We start from the raw sequence: 23374 nt of genomic DNA, 5'->3' as shown, positions 1-23374 counted from the left end.
ACACTTTTTTCCTCCTACTTTCAATTTCCTTAACACCCAAAGATGCCCAAAGGGAAATCCTGGGCCTGGGTGGTTGGAGAAGGGCTAAAAGCCCCCATGAGAGCCCCCTAGGACACGAGGCATATCTGCAAAGGCAGCAGAATCTTCCATTGAGGGCACTGTAGGAAGGAAAAGTTCACAGAGCCTTGTAAAGTTTGCGGAGACTCATTAGGTGAAGTGGCTAGAACGGGGCTCTGGAGTCAGGAGGACCTGAGTTCAAATCTAGTCTCCGACACTAGCTGTGTGACCCTGGACAGATCACTTAACTCTGTTAGCCTCAGCATCCCGCCGGTGGGTAGGCTGCGAGGCTTCCTTGCTGGGTGACCCTAAGCAGGCCGTCTCTGAGCTCTGGTCCCCTCACTGCTATCTCCATCAGTGGACGGCTGAGGAAGCCTCCCCGGTCCCCTACTGGGACCTTAGCTGCGCCTCTACTCTGGACTCTACGGTAGTTTAAAAAAAAAAAAAGAGTCCTGCAGGCATCAGCTGGGGCAGCCCCGACTCCCCGAGGGCCCAAGTCCGACCTGTCATGTGATCACCAACATGGCGGCTCCCAGGAGCGGCGTGAGGCGGGACTGGGCTGACGTGGGGGCGGGCCCCGGGGCGGGGATAGGTCTGGGGGTGGGGCTTCCGGAGGAGGCTGGGGCTGCTCCAGGACCCCGCAGAGGAAAGTGGGGTCCACGCGATGGAGGAGACCGGGCTGAGGTGAGTCCGGCAGCTCTCCCCACGTCCCAGTTCCCCGCCCTCAGGCCCTGGCCTCGGCACTCAGGGACCCCTGGCCTCCAACACCTCCCCCCCCGGACCCCCCACCATGTCCTGGCCTCGGCACTCAGGGTCCCCTGTCCTCCAATTCCCCCTGCCCAGGAGCTCCTCCTCCGTGTCCTGACCTCGGGGCTCAGAGCCCCCTGTCCTCCCCTGTGACCCCCCACACACACACACACAATGTTCTGGCCTCAGCATTCAGGGTCCCCTGTCATCCAGTCCCTCCCCAGGAACCCCCACACACATTGTCCCTGGCTTTGACATTCAGGGCCCTGTCCTTCCCCAGGACCCTCCCATTTTGTCATTCAGGGCCCCCACATCCTCCTGCCCTCAGGATCCCCCCTCCCAGGCTCGGAGTGCCCCCCTTCTTCCACACTGGCTGCCCAGGGAACCCTGAGAGCTGTTCTGGGGAGGCCTTGGCAGGGGGATGGGGGGGGGGCAGGCTGGGCTGGGCTGGGCCTCCAGGTTGGGGGGGAGGCTGGATAGGGGCCTGGCCAGGGCTGATAAGGGGGGGTGGAGTGCCCCAGCCTGAGGCCCTTCCTGCCCCCTCCACCCAGCAGCCTCAGCAGCCCCAATAGCATTAGCCAGAGCCCGGTTCCTGGCCCAAGCGGGGACAGCCACAAGGCCTTCCCCAAACTGCAGAATGACACCTTCCTGCGGGCAGCCTGGGGGGAGGCCACCGACTACACGCCAGTGTGGTGCATGCGGCAGGCAGGCCGCTACCTGCAAGGTAAGAGGCCTGGAGCAGGGGGAGGGCAGGGAGGGCAGGGGCAGAACCCCCCTAACTTATCTCTCCCCCCCAGAGTTCTTGGCTACCCGGGCTGGCCAGGACTTCTTCGTCACGTGCCGCTCCCCTGAGACCTGCTGTGAGCTGACCCTGCAGGTGAGGGGGGGAGCCCACAGAGGCCTCCGGGAGCTCCCCAGCCCAGCCCCTTTCCCCTCAGCTGGACCCCTCAGACGCCCCTTGGCTCTGAATCTAGCCCCAACTCTTCCCCCATCCCCACCCCCTTCCTGGGGGGGTCTGAGCTTCCCTGATGTGAGTTGGGAGACCTGGCCTTTGGAGTTGTCCACCCACCCACCCCAGCTTCCCCATTCTCCCCGCCTGGTGGGCTCTAAACGACCTGATCCTGAGTGTGTCTCAAACTCAGATCCCAGGCCCAGACTCTGGAGCTGAGGGTGTCTCCTCTTCCTCCTCCAGCCTCAGTTTTTGTCTCTAAAATGGTGGGAAAGTCACTTCAGAACTTGGAGGCTGGGTAGCAGGCTGCACATGAGCCCTGCCTGAGTATGAGGAGGGCCTGGGGTAGAGCTCAGAGATGGAAAACCCAGGCCTTGATCCCTGGGAGGAATCTGGGGAGGCTTCAGGGAGGAGGAGGCACCTGAGGCAGATTGTGACAAAAAAAGGACTTCAGGAAGGAGAAAATTGGGGCGGGGGTGGGGCACGTGGCAAATGCCCCTGAAGGTGACAGCCTGGTCCTACTGTCCTACAGAACCAATATTTGGTCCTGGGCCAGGTTGGGGGGCTCAGGGCATGGCCCAAATACCCCTCCTTTACCCTCAGGCAACTGCTACCCTATTCCCCCCAAAATGAGGCCTGCCTGGCCAGTTAGGCTTCTGGGAGCCGGGAATGCTGCCCAGAGGAGGCCCCAGTGATACTGTGCCCACTTTACAGTTGAGAGAACTGAGCCCCAGAGCCCAGGGTCATTCCCCTCCCAGGCGTGAGGGTCAGCCCCTTGACTCTGGCTCCAGGGCTTTGTCCCCTGTACCTGCTGCTATGGGAAGACAGATCCTGGCCCTGGGCTCCACAGGAGGGTCTCCATGCCTTGTCCTGAGACAGCTGTGCCCCTGGCCCAGGCTCAGAGACACTCACGCCCCATGTTGCCCCTGCAGCCACTCCGACGCTTCCCCTTGGATGCTGCCATCATCTTCTCTGACATCTTAGTGGTGCCCCAGGTATGCCGGGAGAGGGGCTTAGGGAGAAGGAGGGGGCAGGGGGCCCTCCAAGCAGGGCGCTCAGGCTCAGGTTACCCCCCCCACCCACCCCCCAGGCACTGGGCATGCAGGTGGCCATGGTGCCCGGCAAAGGGCCCACCTTCTCATCGCCCCTTCGGGAGGAGCAGGACCTGGACCGCCTCCAGACCTCCGTGGATGTGGGCAAGGAGCTGGGCTACGTGTTCCAGGCCATCACGCTGACCCGCCACCAGCTGGCGGGGCGGGTACCCCTCATTGGCTTCTCGGGGGCACCCTGGACTCTCATGTCCTACATGGTGGAGGGGGGCGGCTCAAACACCATGGCCCAGGCCAAGAGGTGGCTCTACCAGTGGCCCAAGGCCAGTCACCGCCTGTTGGGCCTCCTGACCGACGTCCTCGTCCCCTACCTCGTGGGCCAGGTGGCAGCGGGGGCCCAGGTGAGGGGCCAGGAGGGAAGGGCAGGGGGGAGTTCTGGGGTGAGGGGTGTGGTCTCTCCAAGGCCTGGCCTGGCTGACAGCTCTGGGCTGCCCCCTCTTAGCTTTTGACCTCTAACCTTCGACCCTACCCCCAGGCCCTGCAGGTGTTTGAGTCTCATGCTGGGCACCTGGGCCCCGAGCTCTTCTCAGAGTTTGCGCTGCCCTACATCCGTGAAGTGGCCAAGAGGGTCAAGGCTGGGCTTCGGGAGGCAGGCCTGGAGCCGGTGCCCTTGGTAAGGCCCTGTGGGAACAAAGCGGGCTGGGGGGATGGGGACAGGACAGGAGATGTTCAAGCAGATCTCGCACCCCCCGCGTTCCTCAGTTTCCCCTTCTGTAAAATAGGGCTGTGCACCCCTTCACTTCTGCCCTGGGGCTTTGTGGGTAATAGGGAAAGGTGTCAAGGGTTTGGGGCGGGGCCAGGCTGAGCTGTCCATCCCCAGCCTCAGGGACCCCCCCCCCTGCCCCTCCCCCCTCCCAGATCATCTTTGCGAAGGATGGACACTACGCCCTGGAGGAACTAGCCCAGTCTGGGTATGAAGTGGTTGGAATTGACTGGAAGGTCAACCCTGCCCTGGCCCGGTGAGTAAGGAGCCTCACTCAGTCACCAGGGCCTGGGCTCAAGCCCCTGCTCTGCCTTAGACTGATGGTGTGACCTTCTATGAGTCATTTCCCCCTCTTGTGCCTCAGTTTCCCCATATGTGAAATGGGCTTATCTTGCAGGGACTTCCCAAGGTCAATGATCTGTGAGTGGGAGGCCCCTGATGAGGGTGGATTTGTTGGGGTGGGGGGACCCCCAGGAATAAGCTTTCAGGATTCTGGCTTATTGACTGACTGATTTTCAGGGAACGTGTGGGAGAGTCGGTGACCCTCCAGGGCAATCTGGACCCCTGTGCGCTCTATGCCTCCAAGGTAGGGGGAGGGAAGAAGGGGCATCTGTCTGGCCTCCGTGGGTGTACTGCCCACCTCAGCGTCTTCCCCTCACCAAGCTGGGGTCCCTGAGCCCCCCAGACCTTCTCACACTCCATGTCGGTCCCTCCCTCCCCACAGGACAAGATTGGAGAGTTGGTGGAGCAGATGCTGGCTGCTTTTGGGCCCAGGCGGCACATCGCCAACCTTGGCCATGGGATCTACCCGGACATGGACCCTGCCCACATCGGGGCCTTTGTGGAGGCTGTGCACTTACACTCCCGCCGGCTACGGAACAACTGAACCTCACCCCTCTCCCGCCTGCCCCAGGCTGGTCTCAGGTGCCCCCCACCCCCGACAGGAGAATGTCTGTGAGAAAGTCTATTTTTAAGAGAATAAAGAGCCTATAGGGACACAGCCTGCCTCCCGTTCACTTGGAGGGATTTCTGGGGGAGTTTGGGGGGGGGCGGGGTTGGTGCAGTCACCTCTCTCCTCCTCCCTTCAGAGCCAGATCTAACCTCAAGCTCCCGGTATGGAGCCATTGCATTCTTTTTTTTTCTTTAATTCAGGAACAAACATTTATTTTATTTTCCAGTTACATGTAAGGGTAGTTTTCAACATTAATTTTCATAAGATTTAGAGTTCCAAATTTTTCTCCCTCCCTCCCTTTCCTCCCCTCCACAAGATCACAACCAGGTTATATATGTGCAATCCACAAGTGTTCTTTTTATCAGTTCTTTCTATAGGGGTGCATAGTAAGCTTCCTCATTAGTTCCTTGGGATTGTCTTGGATCATTGCACTGCTGAGAGTAGTTAAGTCATTCACAATTGCTCATTGAACAATACTGCTGTCACTATGCACAATGTCCTCTCAGCTCTGCTCACTTCACTATACATCGATCTTCATTAGTCTTTCAAGGTTTTTCTGGGATCATCCTGTTTGTCATTTCCTATAACACAGGACCATTCCACTACAATCATATAGCACAGCTTCTTCTGTCATTCCTCAATTGATGGACATTCCCTTGATTCTCAATTCTTAGCCTCCACCAAGAGTTGCTATAAATATTTTTGTACAATTTTCCCCCCTTTTCTCTTTTTCATGATTACTATTGTTAACTGTTTCCCTTCCATCCTATTCCCTTCCCCATGATATTTATTCTATTATCCATCTTCTTTCATCCTATCACTCTTCAAAAGGGATTTGCTTCTGTCTGTCCCCTCCCCCACTCTGCCCTACCTTCTTTTGTCCCTCTTTTTTTGTTTTGTTTTGTTTTGTTTTTGCGGGGCAATGGGGGTTAAGTGACTTGCCCAGGGTCATGCAGCTAGTGTCAAGTGTCTGAGACCAGATTTGAACTCAGGTGCTCCTGAATCCAGGGCTGGTGCTTTATCCACTGTGCCACTTAGCTGCCCCCGCCATTGCATTCTTGGGCCCCTCTCTTGTCCTGCTCACACAGCCCCTCAAGGGCCGCCCAGCTCCTTGGACAAAGAGAGGAGGCTGGCCCAGACGGGCTGTCCTTGGAGCAGAGGTGGGGGCCACCCCGGGGGCCAAGGCTGAGCCTAGGGGACCTGGGGGAAGAAGATTAAAGAGGGGAAGGGCAGCCAGACTGAGGATGGGCAGGGCTGGGCTGGCCATTTCAAAGGAAGAGGGACCCACAAGCCAGCCCTGTGGGAAGATAGTGGTCAGGGGAGGGGGAGGAGCACCGGCTCTGGTGGCTCTGGTGACTCTGGAGACTCTGGAGCAGCCCCTCCCCACGCTGGGCCTCGGTTCCTTCACCTGGGAAAATGAAGAGTTGGGTCTCTGAGGTCTCTCCCTGTGCCTGGTCTTGTATTCAAGGGGGGCAGGGCCTCTTGTCTCAGGGAGTGTGTGGGAAAGGCCCCCGTGCCCTATCCTGGAGGTACGAGCCCTGGACAGGGCAGGCCTGGCCTTCTCTGAACCCATGGGCATCACCCTGAGTCTGGGAGAGCTGAGCAGCAAAACATCTGCCACACTGGGGGCATGGGCTTCTCCTTCCCTGGTTCTCATCTCTACAGTGGGGGTGGGGGTGCACTCCATGGCCCCTAAGCTCGCCCGACTCAATGAGTCTGAGAGTCAGGGAAACCTGGCTTCAGACCACCTTGGGCAGGCTACTTAACTTCTGTCTGCCTCAGTTTCCTCATATGCAAAACAGGGACAATAATAGCACCTGCCTCCCGGGGCTTTTGTGAGCACCAAACGAGATAATTAGATAGCACTCAGCAGACCAGTGCCTGGCACATAGTCGGTCATTCATGGAGGATGCACATATGGCCACAAGATGGCGCCAGCAAGCTACAGCTTGTCAGAGCAACCTTCTGTTAATGAGGGTTTATGAAGGATTTCGAGGCTGGGTTTCACCTGAAGAAGATTCGGCCATCAGGAGTCAGGGATTTAGAGTTGGAAGGAAACCTAGGGGCATCTCCTCCAACCCAATCTCATTTTACAGATGAGAAAACTGAGGCCTATAAAGCACACGGAGTCAGAGACAGAATTTGAACCCTGGTCCTGAGGCCAAACCCAGTATGTCTTTCACTACTGCAAAAGTATGTGGGGAGGGGACAGCTAGGTGGCGCAGTGGATAGAGCACCGGCCCTGGATTCAGGAGGACCTGAGTTCAATTGTGGCCTCAGACACTTGACACTTCCTAGCTGTGTGACCCTGGGCAGGTCACTTAACTCTCATTGCCCTGCAAAAAAAAAAAAAAAACAGTGGGGGGAAGCTGCAGAAGCCCCATCAATATCTGATGTCAGCAGCCTGAGCCCAGTGGGCTGCGATGCCTTAGAGGTCAGGGGGCAGGGCGCCTTCCCTTGAGGGTCTGTGACTGGAGCAGGTTTCTGAGCCCCAGGGTGCTCCCCTCCTATCCTTCGCCAGCTCCCTCAACATAGCAGGAGGCAGAGAGCCAGCTCCCAAGCCAACAGGGTGGGCTCTGTGGCACCAGCATGTGGAGAACTGAGGAAGGAGGGCAGGGAGCTGATGGCTACGGCCCTCTTAGTGTGACCAGTCATAAGAGTGAGGGGCACATCCCTGAGGGTATGCAAGCCTGCAGATCTCACAAGAGCTTCCACATACCCCTCCCCTCCCCTTCCCTTCCAGGGGCACCATGGGTAGGATGATGCCCATTTTAAAAAAAAAAGGTCAGTCTCACCAAGGTGAGGTGATCTGCCCAGGGTCACTCAGTCAGGAAGTGCCCAGAGACTTGGCTTGAGCCCAGCTCCCTACTCACTCCAAGTGCAGGAGGAGGTGTCCGGAAGCTGGGAAGGTACCTCCAGGCTGGGGGCCCACCAAGGGTTAGAGCCTAAGGAGGGAGGTCACACAGGGGACAATCGGAGCCAAGCCCCTGCCTTTCTGTGGGCCTCAGTTTACCCATCAAGAAAATGGGAGGGTTGATGGCCAGGTAGCCCCTGTGACTGGTCTTCCCCCACCAACATCCCAGAGAAAGAGATGGGGGAGCCTCCCTCCCCAATATGCACCCTGAAAGCCCACAGTCATGCTGGTGAGGCAGTTTTGGGCAGCTAGAGGAGTTTATTGGCCATTTTCCCAAGCCCCCCACCCACTCTGAACAGTTGTGTTGGGTCTGGTGGTGCCCCATCTTGGCTTGCGTTTATGCCTGGGTATGGACGATGAAGACTTCCTTACTCCTCCTCTCTCTCTACGCAGCATCAGCCCACCATGGCCGGCTCTCCGGGTTTCACTGTGGGCATCATTAATTGAGAGAGGGAAGGGTGGTGGGCAAGGCCACAGCCTTGATGGAGACACACGAGATCAAGGAAGACCTGGACTCCGTGGTGCCTTGGTTTCTTCTCGCTGACTCAGGGGCCAGGTTGACAGAGGGTGGGGTTGGGGGCTGGGATGGTGACCTTGGGCCCAGCCTGTAGAGCAGGGCCTTATTCAGTGTTCTCCTCATTTCGGGGCTGCTCTAGACTGTGTACAGGAGGATTGGGTAATGGCTCCTTGCCATGGCTGTGGCCAGGATCGCGGGCATGGGCTGTGGGAAAGGTGCTGGACAACGGAGTCAGCCTGTGGGTGCCGGGACCCTCACCCAGAGGCTCCTGCCCTTCTAGGCTTGGGGACTGAGTGGACAACTCAGCCTTCCCCTCGTTCGTGCTGTTCACCTAGAGAGGAGATAAGACGGTGAAGGCCCAGGAGCTTCCCACATCCCCCCTATACAGACAGTTACCATCTCTGGACAGAAAGCAGGGGCCTGAGGAGGTCTCAGGGGAGCCTGGGTGGGGGGAGTCCTGTCTTCCCTCCCTCGGCGCGAGTGACTCTATTTTGGAGCTAGCTTCCATCGGTGTACCCCCACACCTGCTGTGTGTGAGCTCATCCCCATCTCAGTTTGCTCTGCGAGGCCGGGCATAAAGATAATTTTCCCAGGCAACTGCGGAAGAAACGAGTTGCCTGATGCCCACTTCCAAGGCTAACTTTAGCGAAGCTCTCAAGGACAGTGAGAGGCAGATTCAAGATCACAAAGCGCCTTAGTCGGTCAAGCTCCCCGCCACTCTACTGGGAGGTGCCTCCCCAGCCCTCCCTCTGTTAGGGCTCCTCCTCTGGACTCCCCCTGGAGCTGGGCCTTCAGATGAACATCAGAGCTGATATTCTGCCTTGTTTCATCTGGGCTGTGGTTCCTCCCCAGTGTCCAAAGTGACCAGACCAGCCCCCCCCCCTCTAAGGATTAACTCTGGGGCCATGGGCACCTTCTTCAGGTAGAGACTCAGCCAGCCCCAGGCCCCGAGCACAAGGGTCACTCTTAAGTGACGCTCACCAGACCAACCATCAGGGACGAATCCTTACACACAGATGTCTACACATACACACATGTGCGTAGATCTGTCTACACACATCTCCATTCACTACCAGGTTGGAGGCCTTGGTTTCCAAAGGAGCCGAGCTGGGAGAGGCCCCCCCAGAGGAAGAGGTTGCAAGGAGGTACTGAGGGATGGATGGGCCTGTCCTGTGTTTGTTCTCTGAGGCTGAGAAGGCTGACCCCGGGATGGAGGCCCCTGGGGGTGAGGCTGAACCCCATGGATTGGCCATGACCTGTCTGGGGGGTGGGGGTACAGGGGGGCTCCCCTCCTCCCCCCACCCCAGCTCTTTACAGGTTGGAAGTCTCACTTCACACACCTCATTTATGGAGTCAGAAACTCAGGGCCCAGTCGAGGGCCCCACAACACAGACTTGTGGGGGATTCCATGTTGGACACTACTGGGGAGTCCATTCACAGGCCCTCCCATGGGGACCTCGCCCACAGTCTTCCTCAATGTCCTGGCTGGGCCCCTGATGGTAGTGGGGGGTGGGGGAGATGAGCTGAGCTCTGGTCTCTCCTTACCCGTCAAATCACCTGGTACCCCAAAACCCCCACCTTAGACCCCCTAGCCAGCCCAGGGAGGCAGAAAGAACACTGAGAAGAGTTCAAGGTCCCCCCTCCCTGTGTGACCTTGGGCAAGTCTCTGGTCCTTTGCCCATTTCTAAAGTGAGACGGTTTAATGGGACGGTCAATAAGGGTGCCTGCCAGTTCTAAGGTGCCCAGGCCCACCCTGAGATCTGATGCCCTCGCCCCCTCTGAGCCTCACCTGGGCAGAGTAGAAAGAACAGTTCCCACAGTGATCTTGCCGGTGGGTGAAGCGAATGGCTGACTCCACATAGGGAAAGTGCAGGAAGCTAAAGGGCAGCTGAATGTGGAAAGTCAAGCGGCCGCACCTGTGAGGACACAGTCAGGCTGCTGTGGGGAGAGGGCTGGGCTTGGAGGCACAGGGTCTGAGTGCGAATCCTGCCTCTGCTGCCTGACCTTGCACAAGTCCCTGGACCTCTCTAGGCCTCAGGGGCCTAGACAGTCACTCCCTCCCCACGATTCCTCAGGCAATTGTGGGGGGTAAGGGGGGTGGAGGCTCAGCTGCTGACTCTGAGTCTCTCTGCACCCCTCCCCCAGGCCCTCCACAGGGCAGGGTGAGATGCTGGGTTGCCCACCCACCCACCAGATCAGAGACTACCCTGTGGGCCAGGGGCAGCTCTGCCAAGTGGAGAAAAGGAGGGGAGGGGAGGCTTGGCAGGCAGGTACCCCCAGGAGGAGGCCCAGCGGCAGAGTCTCCAGACATCAAGAGCCAAGGTCTTCCCATGGGTTTAGGAAGCAGATGGACATAAGCTGAGAGGGCCCCCAAGGCCGCAGCTAATCTTCCCTAATAAGATCAGCATCCCTGTGCCCCCTCCCAGCCCAGGTGGTCCTACCTGTCATAGATAAGGAAATCATCCTTGTCCCCCCCTGAGGATGCCCCAGATGTCAGGGCCGGGCCCTTGCTGGCCGTAGACAGGTACACCCTGGGGCGCGTGGAGTTCCAGCTCCCCATGCAGAGCCTGGGACAGGGGCGACTTCTCGTTGACTATGAGGAAGTGGACATGGGGAATGCCTGCCCGGGCCAGGCGCTCCTGCAAGTTGCCTATGCTGGGGACAAGAAAGTCAGGTCTGGTAAGCTGGGCCCCGGGGAGCCTCCCTCCCCCTCCCCTCTCGTCCTGAGTTGTGCGGGCTGGGCCTTGGCCTTGAGATGGGAGAGCAGGGAGAGTGCCTAGAGCCGGCCGTGTCCTGGCCCTGCCTCTGTTTCCCTTTGAGACCCTGGGGGAGAGCCTCCTCTCTCTGCGCCTCAGTTTTCTCCTCTGTGAAATGGTCCGGAGGGGACGGAGGAGGGAGGCAGTGGGAGCTGCTGGATGGAAGCCAGTTTGGCACCCAAGTTGGGGGAGGGGCTACTTTTCAGCAAGATCCTATTTCTGGGTCAAGTTGCTTCTGCCCATTCTTCTCCCTCCCCCTTTTCTCTCACGATGAATAAACCCACTGTTGGCTCGGGCATGGGAACGGGCAAGGGGCAAATGCCCAGAAAGGAGGGCATTCATGGGGGTTGGAGGGCCCAGGAAGGAGAGGGTACGGGGGGGGGGGGGCAGCTTAGCTCAGGACTGCCAGGTCCCCAGCCCCGCCATGCCCAGCAACTGCCAAGTGCGCTCCACACGGATCCCCTTCAGGGCACGGAGTGCCAGGATTAGATTAGTGGAGAACCTCGCCTCACATTTCTTTTACTGGTAAAACTAGTCATTTACTAGGGCCTCCTCTTCTCCCTTCCCACTCCCCTCCCCTCCCCTCTCCCCCCTCCCCTTCCTCTCCCTTCCCTTCCCCTCCTTTCCCTTCCCCTCCCTTCCCTCCTCCTCTCCCCTCCCCTCCCCTCTCCCCCCTCCCCTTCCCCTCCCTTCCCCTCTCCCCCCTTCCCTTCCCTTCCCCTCCCTTCCTCCCCTCCCTTGGCTCCCTGGGTTTGAGAGGCTGTCATGGAGGAGGGTCAGCCTCTGCTTGGCCAGAGGCTGGACCCAGGAGCGAAGAGGGGAGGCCACAGAGAGGCTGACAGAGGCTGGAGATCTAGAAGAATTTCCCAACAATTAGGCCCATCCCTGAGCAGGGCTGCCTCAAGAGGTGGTGATCTCCCCATCCTTGGAGTTCTATAAATAGAGGCCACTTGTTTCTGGGATGGGGGGGGCGGTCAATCCTACTGGGCTCCCTTCCTATGATGAGATTTTGTGATTTAGGGAAACTGAGGCTCAGAATGAGAAAGTGACTTGCTGCAGCCCCATGGCCAGTAAGTACCAGCTGAAGGGTTTGGTCTGAAGTTTCTAGTGACTGACTATTGGTCCGGCTCTTTGCCCTGACCTCCTGGGCCCCTCAGCTCTGGTGGCCCCTGGTCTTTGCCCCCTTCTCCCCTCTTGTGCCTGTCACCTGGCAGCTTGCTTGAGACAGAATTGTCAGCTGGCCTTCAGGAGGGCCACCACCGTCACTTGGCCCAGGGCTTCCTCCATGGGGGACACACCTCCATCCACTTGCCACTTTGGGGCTGGCTGGCAGATCCTTGTTCCATTCTCAGAGGCCAGGCCGGCTCCCACCAGCCCCAGCAGAATGGCCACAGCTAGGCCCTGGGGACCCATCCCTGCCACCTGCCTGGAGAACAAAGGTGACAAATGTCAGGAGGGACTGGGATAGAGACAGCCTCTATTTGTTCTCCATTCATCCATCCATCCATCCACTCACTCTCATTCATTCATCTACTCATTCATTCACTCACTCATTCATCCATCCATTCCTTCAATAAACACTAATTAAGTACCTACTGTGTACAAGGCACTCCCTGTGTTAGGCATTAGGGAGGCAAAGATTAAGAAATGACTCAGGCCTACCCTCAGGAAGCTTACATTCTAGCAGTAGCTCCTTCCCCTCAGGGAGGGCAGCATGATGAGAATGCAGAGCCAAAGGACCTGGTTAAAATGACGGCTTTTCTCCCTGTGTGACCTCAGACGGGGCCTCAGTTTCCTTATCTGTAAAATGAGGGGGCTGGGTTGGGCTCCAGCTGTGTCCAGCTCCAAACACAATGTTAATTCCTGCCCAGCTGGGTAAAACAGAAGAGATTTTAGAGGGCATGGAATACAACCTTTTCATTTTACAAAGGGGAAAACTGAGGCCCCTGGTAACTAGATGGTACAGTGGATAAAGTGCTGGTCCTTGAATTAGGAGGACCTGAGTTCAAATCCAGCCTCAGACCTTCCTAGCTGGGTGACCCTGGGCAAGTCACTTTACCCTGTTTGCCTCAGTTTCCTCATCTGTAAAATGAGCTGAAGAAGGAAATGGCAAAGCACTCCAGTGTCTCTGCCAAGAAAACCCCAAGTGGGGTCATGGAGAGTCAGCCATGACTGAAATGATTGAACAGCAACAACAACAAAAAATGTAGGTCCAAGGTCACATAGGCAGTAAGCAAAACAGGGATTAAAACCCAGGTCCCTTAACCCCCAGTCCAGGGCTTTTTCCACTGCACAGTACTGGCTCATCTCTGCCTGGCTGGGCCTGGATTTGGTGGCCTCAGACAACAGGGCCCCCAGTTCTCTGACTGCCCCAGAGCCTGGCATTGGGTCTGGGCAGCCCTCAGAGCATGGCTGGGCCATGCTGCCTGCCTCAACCCTCCTGCTGCTGGTCATGGGTAACAACAGGGAAAGAGAAGATGAGGAAGATTTGGCAGCCTGGGGCAGATGCCCACTGGGCATCCTGGTCCCTTTCTCCTGGCATCAGGACAGGCTCCAGAGACTCACAATGTGAGATTGTTGGAGGAAGACAAAGGTCTCTCTGTCCCTAGGCCAGGCCCAGCTTCTCGGGCCTTCCTAAGTGTCCTTGTTCTCTCCAGTTTTGAAGATGAAAATCCCAGCTGTCTTGTGAACCGAGAGAAGGGAAAGAGGAGGAGGCAGGGACAAAAGAGGAGAGGGGAAGAGCTAAGAAAGATGGCAAGAGAAGGGGGAGGAGCGGGGATAAGGAAGATGGGGGAGCAAGGAAGGGGAGGGGGAGAGAAGTTGGCAGCGGAGCTTGAAGGGAACAAGTGACTTGGGGAGATTCCAGATGAGGGAGAATTTTCCAGGCAAGGGATCAGCCAGGGGAAAGGCAGGGGGTGACAGACAGAGTCGTGGGTGAAAAGCAGTAAGAAGACTCGTCTGGCTGAACTGTGTAGTGTGTGGACAGGAATAAATTGCTCTAAGTCTGTGGAGGTATGGAGCAGCCAGGTTGTCAAGACTTCAGAGGCCAGAGGGGTTAACATTTGATCTGGAGGTGAGAGGGAGCCCCTGGGGTTACTGAGGGGTGGGGGAATGACAGAATCATGCAAGGGTTTTAGGAAGATTTCTCTGACAGCTGAGTGGAGCATGGGCTGGAGGTGGCATCTAGGGGATGGGGAGGTCAGTGAGGAGACCAACGCTATAGTCTGGGTGAGAGGCATTGAGAGTCTGTATTGGGGGATGGCTGCCTGAGTGGAGAGAATAGGATTAGAGATGGAGGTGGAGACACCAGCAGTCCAATCCCCTTCTCCTACAGTTGAGGAAACTGAGGCTCAGATGTTGTGGAGGGAGAAAGGACAACAGAAATGGGAGATGAGCTGGCTCTGGAGTCAGAGGTCCTTGGTTCTGGTCCCCAGTCTACTACATACTCCCTGTGGGACCCTGAACAAGGTCCTTCCCCTCTGCAGGCTCAGTTTCCTCCACTGTAAAGTGAGGGGTTTGCACTCCATGCTTGCTTGCTAAGATCCGTTTCAGCTCTGGAATCTCTGCTCCTATGAAATTCAGCTCAGCGAGTCTGGGATTCTCGCCCACAGTTTTTGTCCCAGCTCAGCAGCCAGCTTTTTGTTTGTATTCTTAACTCAGCAAACATCAGCTACAAATAGCATTTCCATATGCGACGTCAGAGAGAAAAAGAGAGTTCTACGTGAAGTGGAGGCTCTTTGTTCTGGGCAGCTTGCTTTTTAAAAAATCAATTCGGGCAGCTAGGTGGCGCAGTGGATAGAGCACTGGCCCTGAAGTCAGGAGGACCTGAGTTCAAATCCTACCTCAGACACTTAACACTTACTAGCTGTGTGACCTTGGGCAAGTCACTTAACCCCAATTGCCTCACTAAAAAAAAAATCAATTCAACTTACACATGAAAAAATAAATTGGAAAAGAATGGAGAGAGGTAAGAGAAAGGAAGGGAAGAAAGAGAAAGCAGGGAGTGTGTGTAGGTTTGTATGTGTTGCGTAAATATGTGTATGCGTACGTGCGTGTAGGTATATGTGTTATATATGTGTATGTGTGTCTCCGTGTGCATGGGAACATGCATCTGTATGTGTGTGCATATGTGTGTGTGCGTGTGTATGTGGGTGTGGGGGATGAAGCTGCTGAGTCAGGATGGCCTTGCATGAAATGATGCCTGAGCCCCAAGGTTCAAAGTGTTGAGACAGAAGCATTGAGGGTAGAGAGTGGGCCGGGTAGACCTCAAACTCAACATATCCAAAACAGAGCTCAATTCTCTTTCCTCCTAATACTCCCCTCTTTTCCATTTCCCAATTTCTTTTGATGGCTCGCCATCCTTGCAGCCCCCCGGGCTCAGAGCCTTAGTCTCATCCTCAGCTCCTCCTTTTCTCACCTCAGACCACCAGTTACCAAAGGGGGCCACTTCCATCTCTACAGCATCTCATATACATCTCATCACCACTCACCAAGCAACTGCTCTATCGCCTCTCTTAAATGGACTAGTGCAGACCAACAGCCTTCAGACTGGTCCCTCTGCCTACGGTCTCTCCCTACTGAAAACCAGCCACCACACCATTGCCAAAATCATTTTCCTAATGCACAGCTCTTGCCATGTTGCTTCCCTTTCTCAAGAAACTTCACTGATTCCCTATTACTTCAAACTTTTCTGTTTGACATATAAAACCCAGTCTGGCTCCATCAACTTCTCTGGATGTGATGCCTTCCCCTCCTTGAGGTTTCTCTGATTCCCTGACACTTAGCAGTGTCTGGCACATAATAAGTATTTAATAAAATGCTTGTTGGTTGTGTCAGATAATGGAATGTGATAGATGAGATTGGGCAGATACTCAGGAGCCCACCTGAGTGGACTACTGGCTGATTTATTTTGTTGTTTGTTTGTTTTTTGTTTGGGCAATTGAGGTTAAGTGACTTGCCCAGGGTCACACAGCTAGCAATTGTTAAGTGTCTGAGGTCAAATTTGAACTCAGGTCCTCGCGAATACAGGGCCAGTGCTCTATCCACTGTGCCACCTAGCTGCCCCGAGTTACTGGCTGATTTGATGAGAGAGAGAGAGAGAGAGAGAGAGAGAGAGAGGGGGAGGGAGAGAAGAAAGAAAGAAAGAAAGAGAGAGAGAGGGGGAGGGAGAGAGGGAGAGAGGACCCACATTTACAGTTGGTTGACCTCTTAGAAAGCTTAGCTCTGGGGCAGCTAAGTGGTGCTGGCCTTGGATTCAGGAGGACCTGAGTTCAAATCCAGCCTCAGACACTTGACACTTACTAGCTGTGTGACCCTGGGCAAGTCCCTTAACCCTCATTCCCCCACAAAAACAAAAACAGAAAAAGCTTAGCTCTGGGGTTGCTTTCTACATGATGGGGCAGCTGGGTGGTTGAGTGGATAGAATACCAGCCCTGGAGTGAGGAGGACCTGAGTTCAAATTCAACTTCAGACACTTATAAGCTGGGTGACCCTGGGCAAGTCACTTCACCCTGTTTGCCTCAGTTTCCTCATCTGTAAAATGAGCTGGAGAAGGAAATGGCAAACTATTCTAGTATCTTTGCCAAGAAAACCCCGAATGGGGTCATGGAGGTTCGGACATGACTGAAACGACTCAATATCCCCCCCCCCCAAGTCACACTCAGTGGGGTGTGAGTGTCAGAAGCCAGACTCACATGAGCCAGCCCAGCCCATCCTCCCCCAGGAGATACTGTGTCCTGTGTCCTCAGCAGGGGAAGGCTCCCCCCTCTGTCCCTGCCACCTCCACAAAGGACTTTGTACAGACTATAGCCAGCTTGCTCTGTCCCCACCTCCCACCAAAAGCCTGACAAACAGAGAAGAGTAGCCCCAGGTGAAGGTTCTCATGTCCCTTGCCCATGCCCCCTGACTGCTAATCTCCTCCCTGCCTCCCACTCCCACCCCAGGGTCCTTCAGGTCTTCAGATCCCATGAAAAAGAATTCTACCCCTGTTCCTAGGCCGGGACATCCCTGCCCTCTTCCAAGACTACAGGCCAAAGGCCCAGCTGGCATTATGGGCATGGTGGGGAGATTCCCAGTAGGGATCCTGAAGGCCTGGGTTTTAATTCTCCCTGCCTGTATGACAGTGGGCCAGTCTCCTCTCCCCTCTGGGTGAGAGGTAGGGTCCATCTCCCTCCCAGTTCTGGCATCCTCTGAACCTCTGGAGATTCCCAGGATCTGAGCAAAGCTGGGAAAAGATTTTGCCAACCCCCAGGTAGCCTTGGACCTCAGACTCCTTGTCTCCCAGCCCTCATGTCCAAGGTCTTGAGACAGTACAAGTCCCAACGTTCCCCCCCAACCTGAACAGTGACCAAACTGTTTCAGGGCTCTCTCGGGGAGGGGTTCTGGGCCCGATCAGGATCCACAGATAGGCAGGAGGAGCTGTCTCGTGACAAGGTTCCCCTGAAACACCAATTATTCACTTGGTACAGATAAGTAATATTTAATAGGTCCGTAACTTTCCCCATACAAAAACAGACATCACTTATTAAGGTATCACTCATTTGGACCCAGATTTCCTTGACTGTTCTTCCCCCAGCTTTTCCCAGAAGTCGAATATATATTTTAGCCTTTCCAGATGTCTGAATTTGGAGTTCAAATCTCTTCTCTCCTAGCAATGAACTGTGTGACCCGGGGACAAAACAAGAGGGTTCGACTTGACATTCTCTCAGACCCCCAGAGCTAAAAATCCGGGGTTCTAGGTCTTCATCCTAAAGTGCCCCCACAGCCCACTGAAACTGGGGAGCGGTTGTGAACCCCAACAATCCATCCCTTAACTTCCTTCCTTCCCCCCAATCCCGGCCAATCTACCCAGCTGGAAGAAGAGGATGGAGCAGATACTGCACCTGGTGTTGGGTGGTCTCCTCAGCTGCTGTCCCTTGGAGCGGGAGCTCAGCCTGGGGACCCAAGCGCGACCTTTGCTCACTGGATTTTATCTGTGCCCAACAGCTCCACCCCAGGAGGAGGGGTTGGGGTGGAGGGTGCAGGCTGGGGTCCAGATCCAGGGCTTAGCCTCCCTGGTGAGGGCAGCCTTCAGATGCAATTTACTGTGTGGCATGGATGCTCATATGACTGTGTAAGCATATGTATGTATGGTTAGAGAGATAGACAGATAGACAGGTGGATAAGTAGATGGAGGGAGGGAGGGAGGGAGGAGGAAGAGAGAGAGAGGGAGAGAGAAAGAGAGACTGACTTAGCTGTTTGCTTGTTCTCTCCCCTATTAGAATGTGAATTCCGTGACACACTGGGCTGCTTGTCCCTTTCTTTGTGCCTTCACTGCTTAGCAAAGGGCTTAGGACATACTAAGTACTTAAGAAATGGTTTGGGTTTTTTCTTAATTAACCTTTTGATTTAAAGTTTTAAGTTTCAAATTTGATCCTTTCCTCCTTCCCTCTCTCCCCTCCCCCCTCCCGAAGGCAGTAAGCAATCAGCTATAGGTTATACATGGACAATTATGTAAAACATTTCTATATCAGTCATTTGGTATAAGAAAACTCCAATAAAAGAGAAAAACCAAAAGACAGAAAGTGAAAAACAGCATGTTTCAGTCTGTGCTCCATCAATATCAGTTTTCTCTGGAGGCAGATAGACTTCACCCATAGTATTTTGGGATTGTCTTGAATCGAGAAATACTTTTTGATGGACTGACTAATCGACTGCTAGCCTCCAGGCTCACAGACAAAATCTGGCGCTGGCCTCAGCCGTCCCAAGGATAGCTGGGCGGGCACCCAGGTGACCTGAGGAGGTCCATTCAGAACAGCCCCTGCTGTAACTTGTTCTTATTCTCAGGGCCAGGGAACTTCCAGTCTCTTGATGCTTCATAGGGTTTGGAACTGGAAGGGACCTCAGGGTGACTAAGACAAAACTCTCATTTTGCAGAAGAGGAAATAAGGCCCAGAGGCCAAATGACTTGTCCAAGGTCACACAAGGAGTAAATGGCAGACCTAGGATTCAAACAGGGGTCCATGGACTCTAAAAGCCTATGATGACCAAGGTGGTGCACAAAAGCCATGGGCCCCCAGTCCTGTTGCTGCAAACATAAGACTTTTTTTTTAATTAATATTTTGTCTTTAAATCTATCAACCAGAATAACCATTCAAGTCTATGAACAAGAGAAAGAGTATAAGAATTTTGCCCCCCAAATAAGGCAAACGGAAACATGGTAGTCCATGGTTGTTGCCTGCAAAAGCCCACATAACAGGACTTGGTAATTAATGACCAAGAGGTAAGACAAACATCCTGGGGTCAAAGACTTTCCAAAGCTATCTGATATGACCAACTTGGACAGGTCTTCTTGCTGCTGATGTCATCTTTGTTTACATAGCTGCAAGCCCTGTGTGAGCACCCAAATCCAGAAGGCCTCTTATGCCAAGATGGAAAGACAAGACTGAAAGATATGGGTTAGCCAGGAGAATGGGTAGGATTCAGAATGGAGAGCCTGGTAGGGCCCAAGGAGTGGTGTGGTCATTGAAAGCACAAGTGAACTCATTCCAGGGCTGTCACCAGTTAGTTGTCTTGACCTATGTATGGCCACCAGACTCCGATGACTCTGGAGGAAAGAGTGAGGCTGATGATGTTGCCCAGCCGGCCTCACTTAAAGCCAATTCACTTGTAAGTCAAGACATCACCCTCCTGATGTCACTGGTCCTCTTCCAGAATGAGGGATGTTACTAGCTGTGTGACCCTGGGCAAGTTACTTAACCCCAACTGCCTCACCAAAAAAGAAAAAAAGAATGAGGGATGAATAACAACAAACAATACCAACCTCAGTCCATCCCATCTTGTCCAGCAGGTTTCCCCCTCTATCATCCCTATTCTCTCACTAATCTTCAGCCTCTCCCTCTCCATTGCCTGCTTCCCTACTGCCTACAAATATGTCCATATTTTCTCCATTGTTAAGGGCTAAAATTCTAGCTAAACTGTCTAAAATATCTAATGAGTGGTCGCCAATAAATTATAAGCTTTAGCAAGAGTTAGACTTTTAAGCATTTATTAAGGAGAATAAGAATTTGGTAAAGAGAGAGAAAAAGGCCTAGATTTCTATCTATTAAAGGGAGAGCACATTTCTAGCTCCCTTCTCCACCAGAGTCCAGAGGAAAAAAGAGAGCGAGACTGAGCGCCAGTCTCTTCCTTCCTCCTCCCACTAGCCCGCGTCACTTCCTGACTCCTGGTCTTGCCCTCAAAGACCTTCCCTTCATGGGCAGAACTCCTCTACAGTAAGTATCCAGCAGGTGGCGTTATTCCAATCGTTACACCATCTTTAAAAAACCTCCCCTTGATCTACCCATCTCTGGTAGCTATTGCCCCAGATTTCTCTTTCTCACCTAATGCCTTCAATTCTTTTCCTTTAACTCTCTTAACTTTCTTTTTTTGTTTTGTGTGGGTCTTTGGGGGGGTTTTTGCAGGGCAATAAGGGTTAAGTGACTTGCCCAGGGTCACACAGCTAGTGTCAAATGTCTGAGGCTGGATTTGAACTCAGGTCCTCCTGAATCCAGGGCCAATGCTTTATCCACTGCACCACCTAGCTGCCCCTCTCTTAACTTTCTTGATAGAGTAACTCTTGGCTCAGAAGGTCAATTGCATGGGACCCTCTCCTCAGTGGTGGAGACTGACTTCTCCCACACCTTCATGAAAGGTGAGCAGAGCTGGGTAAAGTAAGAGAAAAGAGAGACCTGGGTGCTGCTAGCTTTCAGTTTCAAGTGAGAAAACATGTCATTTCAACATCTCTTCAGGTTGCTGAAGGAGAGAAAGACTGAGAAGAAGCCAACGTGTTGGGTTTCAATCATGTCTCTATCCCAGCTTCCCACACTAGAGACTTTGAGGAATTTTCCCTTGAGTGAGTTCTGAGACTCTGTCTGTGTCTGTCTGTTTGTCTGTGTTGAGCTGAGTTATCTCATTCCCAATGGTAGAGTTAATTTATTCTGTTTGTTATGTGGCATTTTCTCAGAGAAATTACTTCTATGGAGTCTGAATGCAGACTGAAGCATACTATTTTCACTTTTTTTTTCTTTCTTTTGGTTTTTCCCTTTTGTTTTGATTCTTCTTTTGTTTTTGTTTGTTTTTTTTTCTTAGTAAGGCAATTGGGGTTAAGTGACTTGCCCAGGGTCACACAGCTAGTAAGTGTTAAGTGTCTGAGGCCGGAATTGAACTCAGGTACATTCATTTTTATTAGATTCTGAGTTCCAAATTTTTCTAACTCCCTTCCTTCCCTCCCCTCCCTCCTCCCTAAGACAACAAGCAATCTGATATGGGTTATACATATACAATCATGTTAAATAAATTTCCATATTAATCTGAAGGAGTTATGAAAAATACAATCCATCTACAGAGAAAGAACTGATGGTATCTGAATACAGATGGAAGCATAATTTTTTTGTTAGTTCCTTTATCTGAAGTTTTGTTTTTGTCTGTCTTCTTTCACAACCTGGCTAATGTAGAAATATACAGCTTTTTTTTTTTTTTGGAGGGCAATGAGGGTTAAGTGACTTGCCCAGGATCACACAGCTAGTAGGTGTCAAGTGTCTGAGGCCACAGTTGAACTCAGGTCCTCCTGAATCCAGGGCCAGTGCTTTATCCACTGCACCACCTAGCTCCCCTAATGTGGAAATGTTTTGCATGACTGCTCATGTATAGCTTACATTGAATTGCTTGAGTTCTTTGGGGGGCGCAGATGGAGGGAGGAAGAGAATTTGGAACGCGAAGTTTTTAAAAATTGATGTCAAAATTTGTTTTTACGTGTAATTTGGGAAAATAAAAATTCTAAATAAAAAAATGAATGTTGAGAGGCAGCTAGGTGGGCACACAGTAGGCACCCAGGTAACAGTCACCAAACACCTGCGTGAGCTCTGAGCCAGAGTCCAGTCCTCCTTTTCCCAGGCACTTTTTGGCCAGGTTCCTCATTTCATGGAATCTCTATAATTTAGGATTGTTAAAACAGTACATGCTTTCCTATGGCATCATGAGCCAAAACGTTGAGCCTTGGTAAAATTCTTAATTTTAATTAAAATTTTTTTTTTAAGTGAGGCAATTGGGGTTAAGTGACTTGCCCAGGGTCACACTAGTTAGTAAGTGTCAAGTGTCTGAGGTGGATTTTGAACTCAGGTCCTCCTGACTCCAGGGCCGGTGCTCTATCCACAAACTTCTGAGCAGGACTCACTGTCTTCCTCCAAGGTCATGCTTCAAGGCTGTGTCCTTGGCAGTGATCAAACCAGTCAGAGACAGGTTATTCCTGAGGTTCCCCTGGCTCAGGTGGGTGTGATGATCAGCTGTGATAGATGCGGTTCTTCTCAGCAATACAATGATCCAAGACAATTCCAAAGGACTCATGGTGGAAAATGCTCTCCACCTCCAGAAAAAGAGTCTGAATGCAGATCCAGGCATACTATTCCCCGCCCCCACCTCCCCCCCACCGCCGCCCCACCCTTTTTGTGTGTGTGTAGCTTTCCCCTTTTGTTCTGTTTCTTCTTTCACATGACTGTAGTGGCAGCCTAGTAGGCTAGTTAGGGACACTCTGACCATGAAAAATAATATAGTTGGTCAACTTGCTGGGGTCAGTTAGAGAGTATGCTTCCCTTGAAAAAGCAAAGCAGTTAATTAACCAGATAATAGTCAAACAGATAACGAAGCAGATGTGTCATGGGTATCCAGAAAGTTGGGTGCCTTGAAATTTATAGCAGGAGTCTAACTGGAAACCAGATGTTCTTTTTAAGTGACTAGATTCAGGCAGTGACGATAATCTGGTGTCCCTCAACTGTTTGGGTTTTTTTGCGGGGCAATGAAGGTTAAGTGACTTGCCCAGGATCACACAGCTAGTAAGTGTCAAGTGTCTGAGGCCAGCTTTGAACTCAGGTCCTTCTATTTTTGTTTTTTTTGGTGTTTTTTGTTGTTGTTGTTGTTGTTTTTGTGAGGCAATTGGGGTTAAGTGACTTGCCCAGGGTCACACAGCTGGTAAGTGTTAAGTGTCTGAGGCCGGATTTGAACTCAGGTACTCCTGACTCCAGAGCCTATGCTCTATCCACTGCGCCACCTAGCTGCCCCCAACTCAGGTCCTTCTGAATCCAGGGCCAGTGCTTTAACCACAGTACCACCTAGCTTCCCTGTCCCCCAACTGTTTCAAGCACCCCCACTCCCCAACAGCTGTAACTTTTCAGTTTCAAGTCTCCCCCAACCCCCCTATAAAAGCATTGTCTACTCTGGCTGGTTGAGGAACATGGCATAAATCTGCTCCTCCCCAGGAGTTGAAGTTTAGACTTCTTCTCCTGGCCGTATTCCCTTGTGCCAAATAATAAAAACTTGATAGAGGGATATTTCAGATCCAGTTTTCCCGGTGACAATGACTAACGTGGAAATATGTTTACATGATTATGTATAATAACCTATATCAGATTGCTTGCCATCTTGGGGAGGGGAAGGAGGAAGAGATAAAAAAAAAACTTGAAACTCAAAATCTTATAAAAAAAATTAATGTTGCAAACGGCCCTAGAATCCCTGGGACCTAGAAAATGGAACCTCCTTAGTGAGCATCAGAGGTGGCAAACTGACGTATAAAAAAAGGGACACTTGTGAGCCATGGAGGGATAGGAGGGGAGAGCAGAGACCTTTCTTCACCCCTCCCCACCCTCCCAAACCCCCTGGC

General features: G+C 53.1%; 2 protein-coding genes and 1 long non-coding RNA gene across 6 annotated transcripts; 2 read left to right on the top strand and 1 right to left on the bottom strand.

Moving 5' to 3' along the window:
• Positions 1–637: 637 nt before the first annotated feature.
• Positions 638–4563, top strand: UROD (uroporphyrinogen decarboxylase). Of its 2 annotated transcripts, none has more exons than XM_044003755.1 (9): positions 638–741; positions 1359–1528; positions 1602–1681; positions 2686–2748; positions 2844–3203; positions 3338–3475; positions 3721–3821; positions 4085–4151; positions 4290–4563. In XM_044003755.1, the coding sequence occupies exons 1-9, from the start codon at positions 722–724 to the stop codon at positions 4449–4451; spliced, it is 1161 nt and encodes a 386-aa protein (XP_043859690.1). In that variant the 5' UTR covers positions 638–721; the 3' UTR covers positions 4452–4563. The 2 variants fall into 2 exon arrangements, with proteins under 2 accessions (XP_043859690.1, XP_043859689.1); XM_044003754.1 differs by having other exon boundaries at positions 639–741; positions 1356–1528.
• Positions 4564–7669: 3106 nt separating this feature from the next.
• On the bottom strand, positions 7670–17742 carry LOC122754300 (selenoprotein Pb-like). 3 transcript variants are annotated; one of them, XR_006356348.1, is made up of 6 exons: positions 17586–17668; positions 12382–12504; positions 11912–12130; positions 10390–10603; positions 9738–9864; positions 7670–8279 (listed from the first exon to the last, which is right to left on the bottom strand). XR_006356348.1 is itself a non-coding variant. In XM_044002593.1 (5 exons), exons 3-5 carry the CDS (start codon positions 10506–10508, stop codon positions 8052–8054), a joined length of 474 nt encoding a protein of 157 aa, XP_043858528.1. In that variant the 5' UTR covers positions 10509–10603; positions 11912–12130; positions 17586–17742; the 3' UTR covers positions 7670–8051. The 3 variants fall into 3 exon arrangements, 1 of the variants encoding a protein (XP_043858528.1); XR_006356349.1 differs by having other exon boundaries at positions 12382–12575; positions 17586–17638; XM_044002593.1 differs by lacking the exon at positions 12382–12504 and having other exon boundaries at positions 17586–17742.
• On the top strand, positions 13642–21248 carry LOC122754301. The gene is made up of 3 exons (XR_006356350.1): positions 13642–13777; positions 20472–20575; positions 21206–21248. It is a non-coding gene; the product is annotated as an uncharacterized LOC122754301 (long non-coding RNA).
• Positions 21249–23374: the final 2126 nt, after the last annotated feature.

The sequence above is a fragment of the Dromiciops gliroides genome, chromosome 4 (assembly GCF_019393635.1).
Source record: "Dromiciops gliroides isolate mDroGli1 chromosome 4, mDroGli1.pri, whole genome shotgun sequence".
NCBI lineage: Eukaryota > Metazoa > Chordata > Mammalia > Microbiotheria > Microbiotheriidae > Dromiciops > Dromiciops gliroides.
This window is presented reverse-complemented; position numbering and strand designations above follow the sequence as displayed.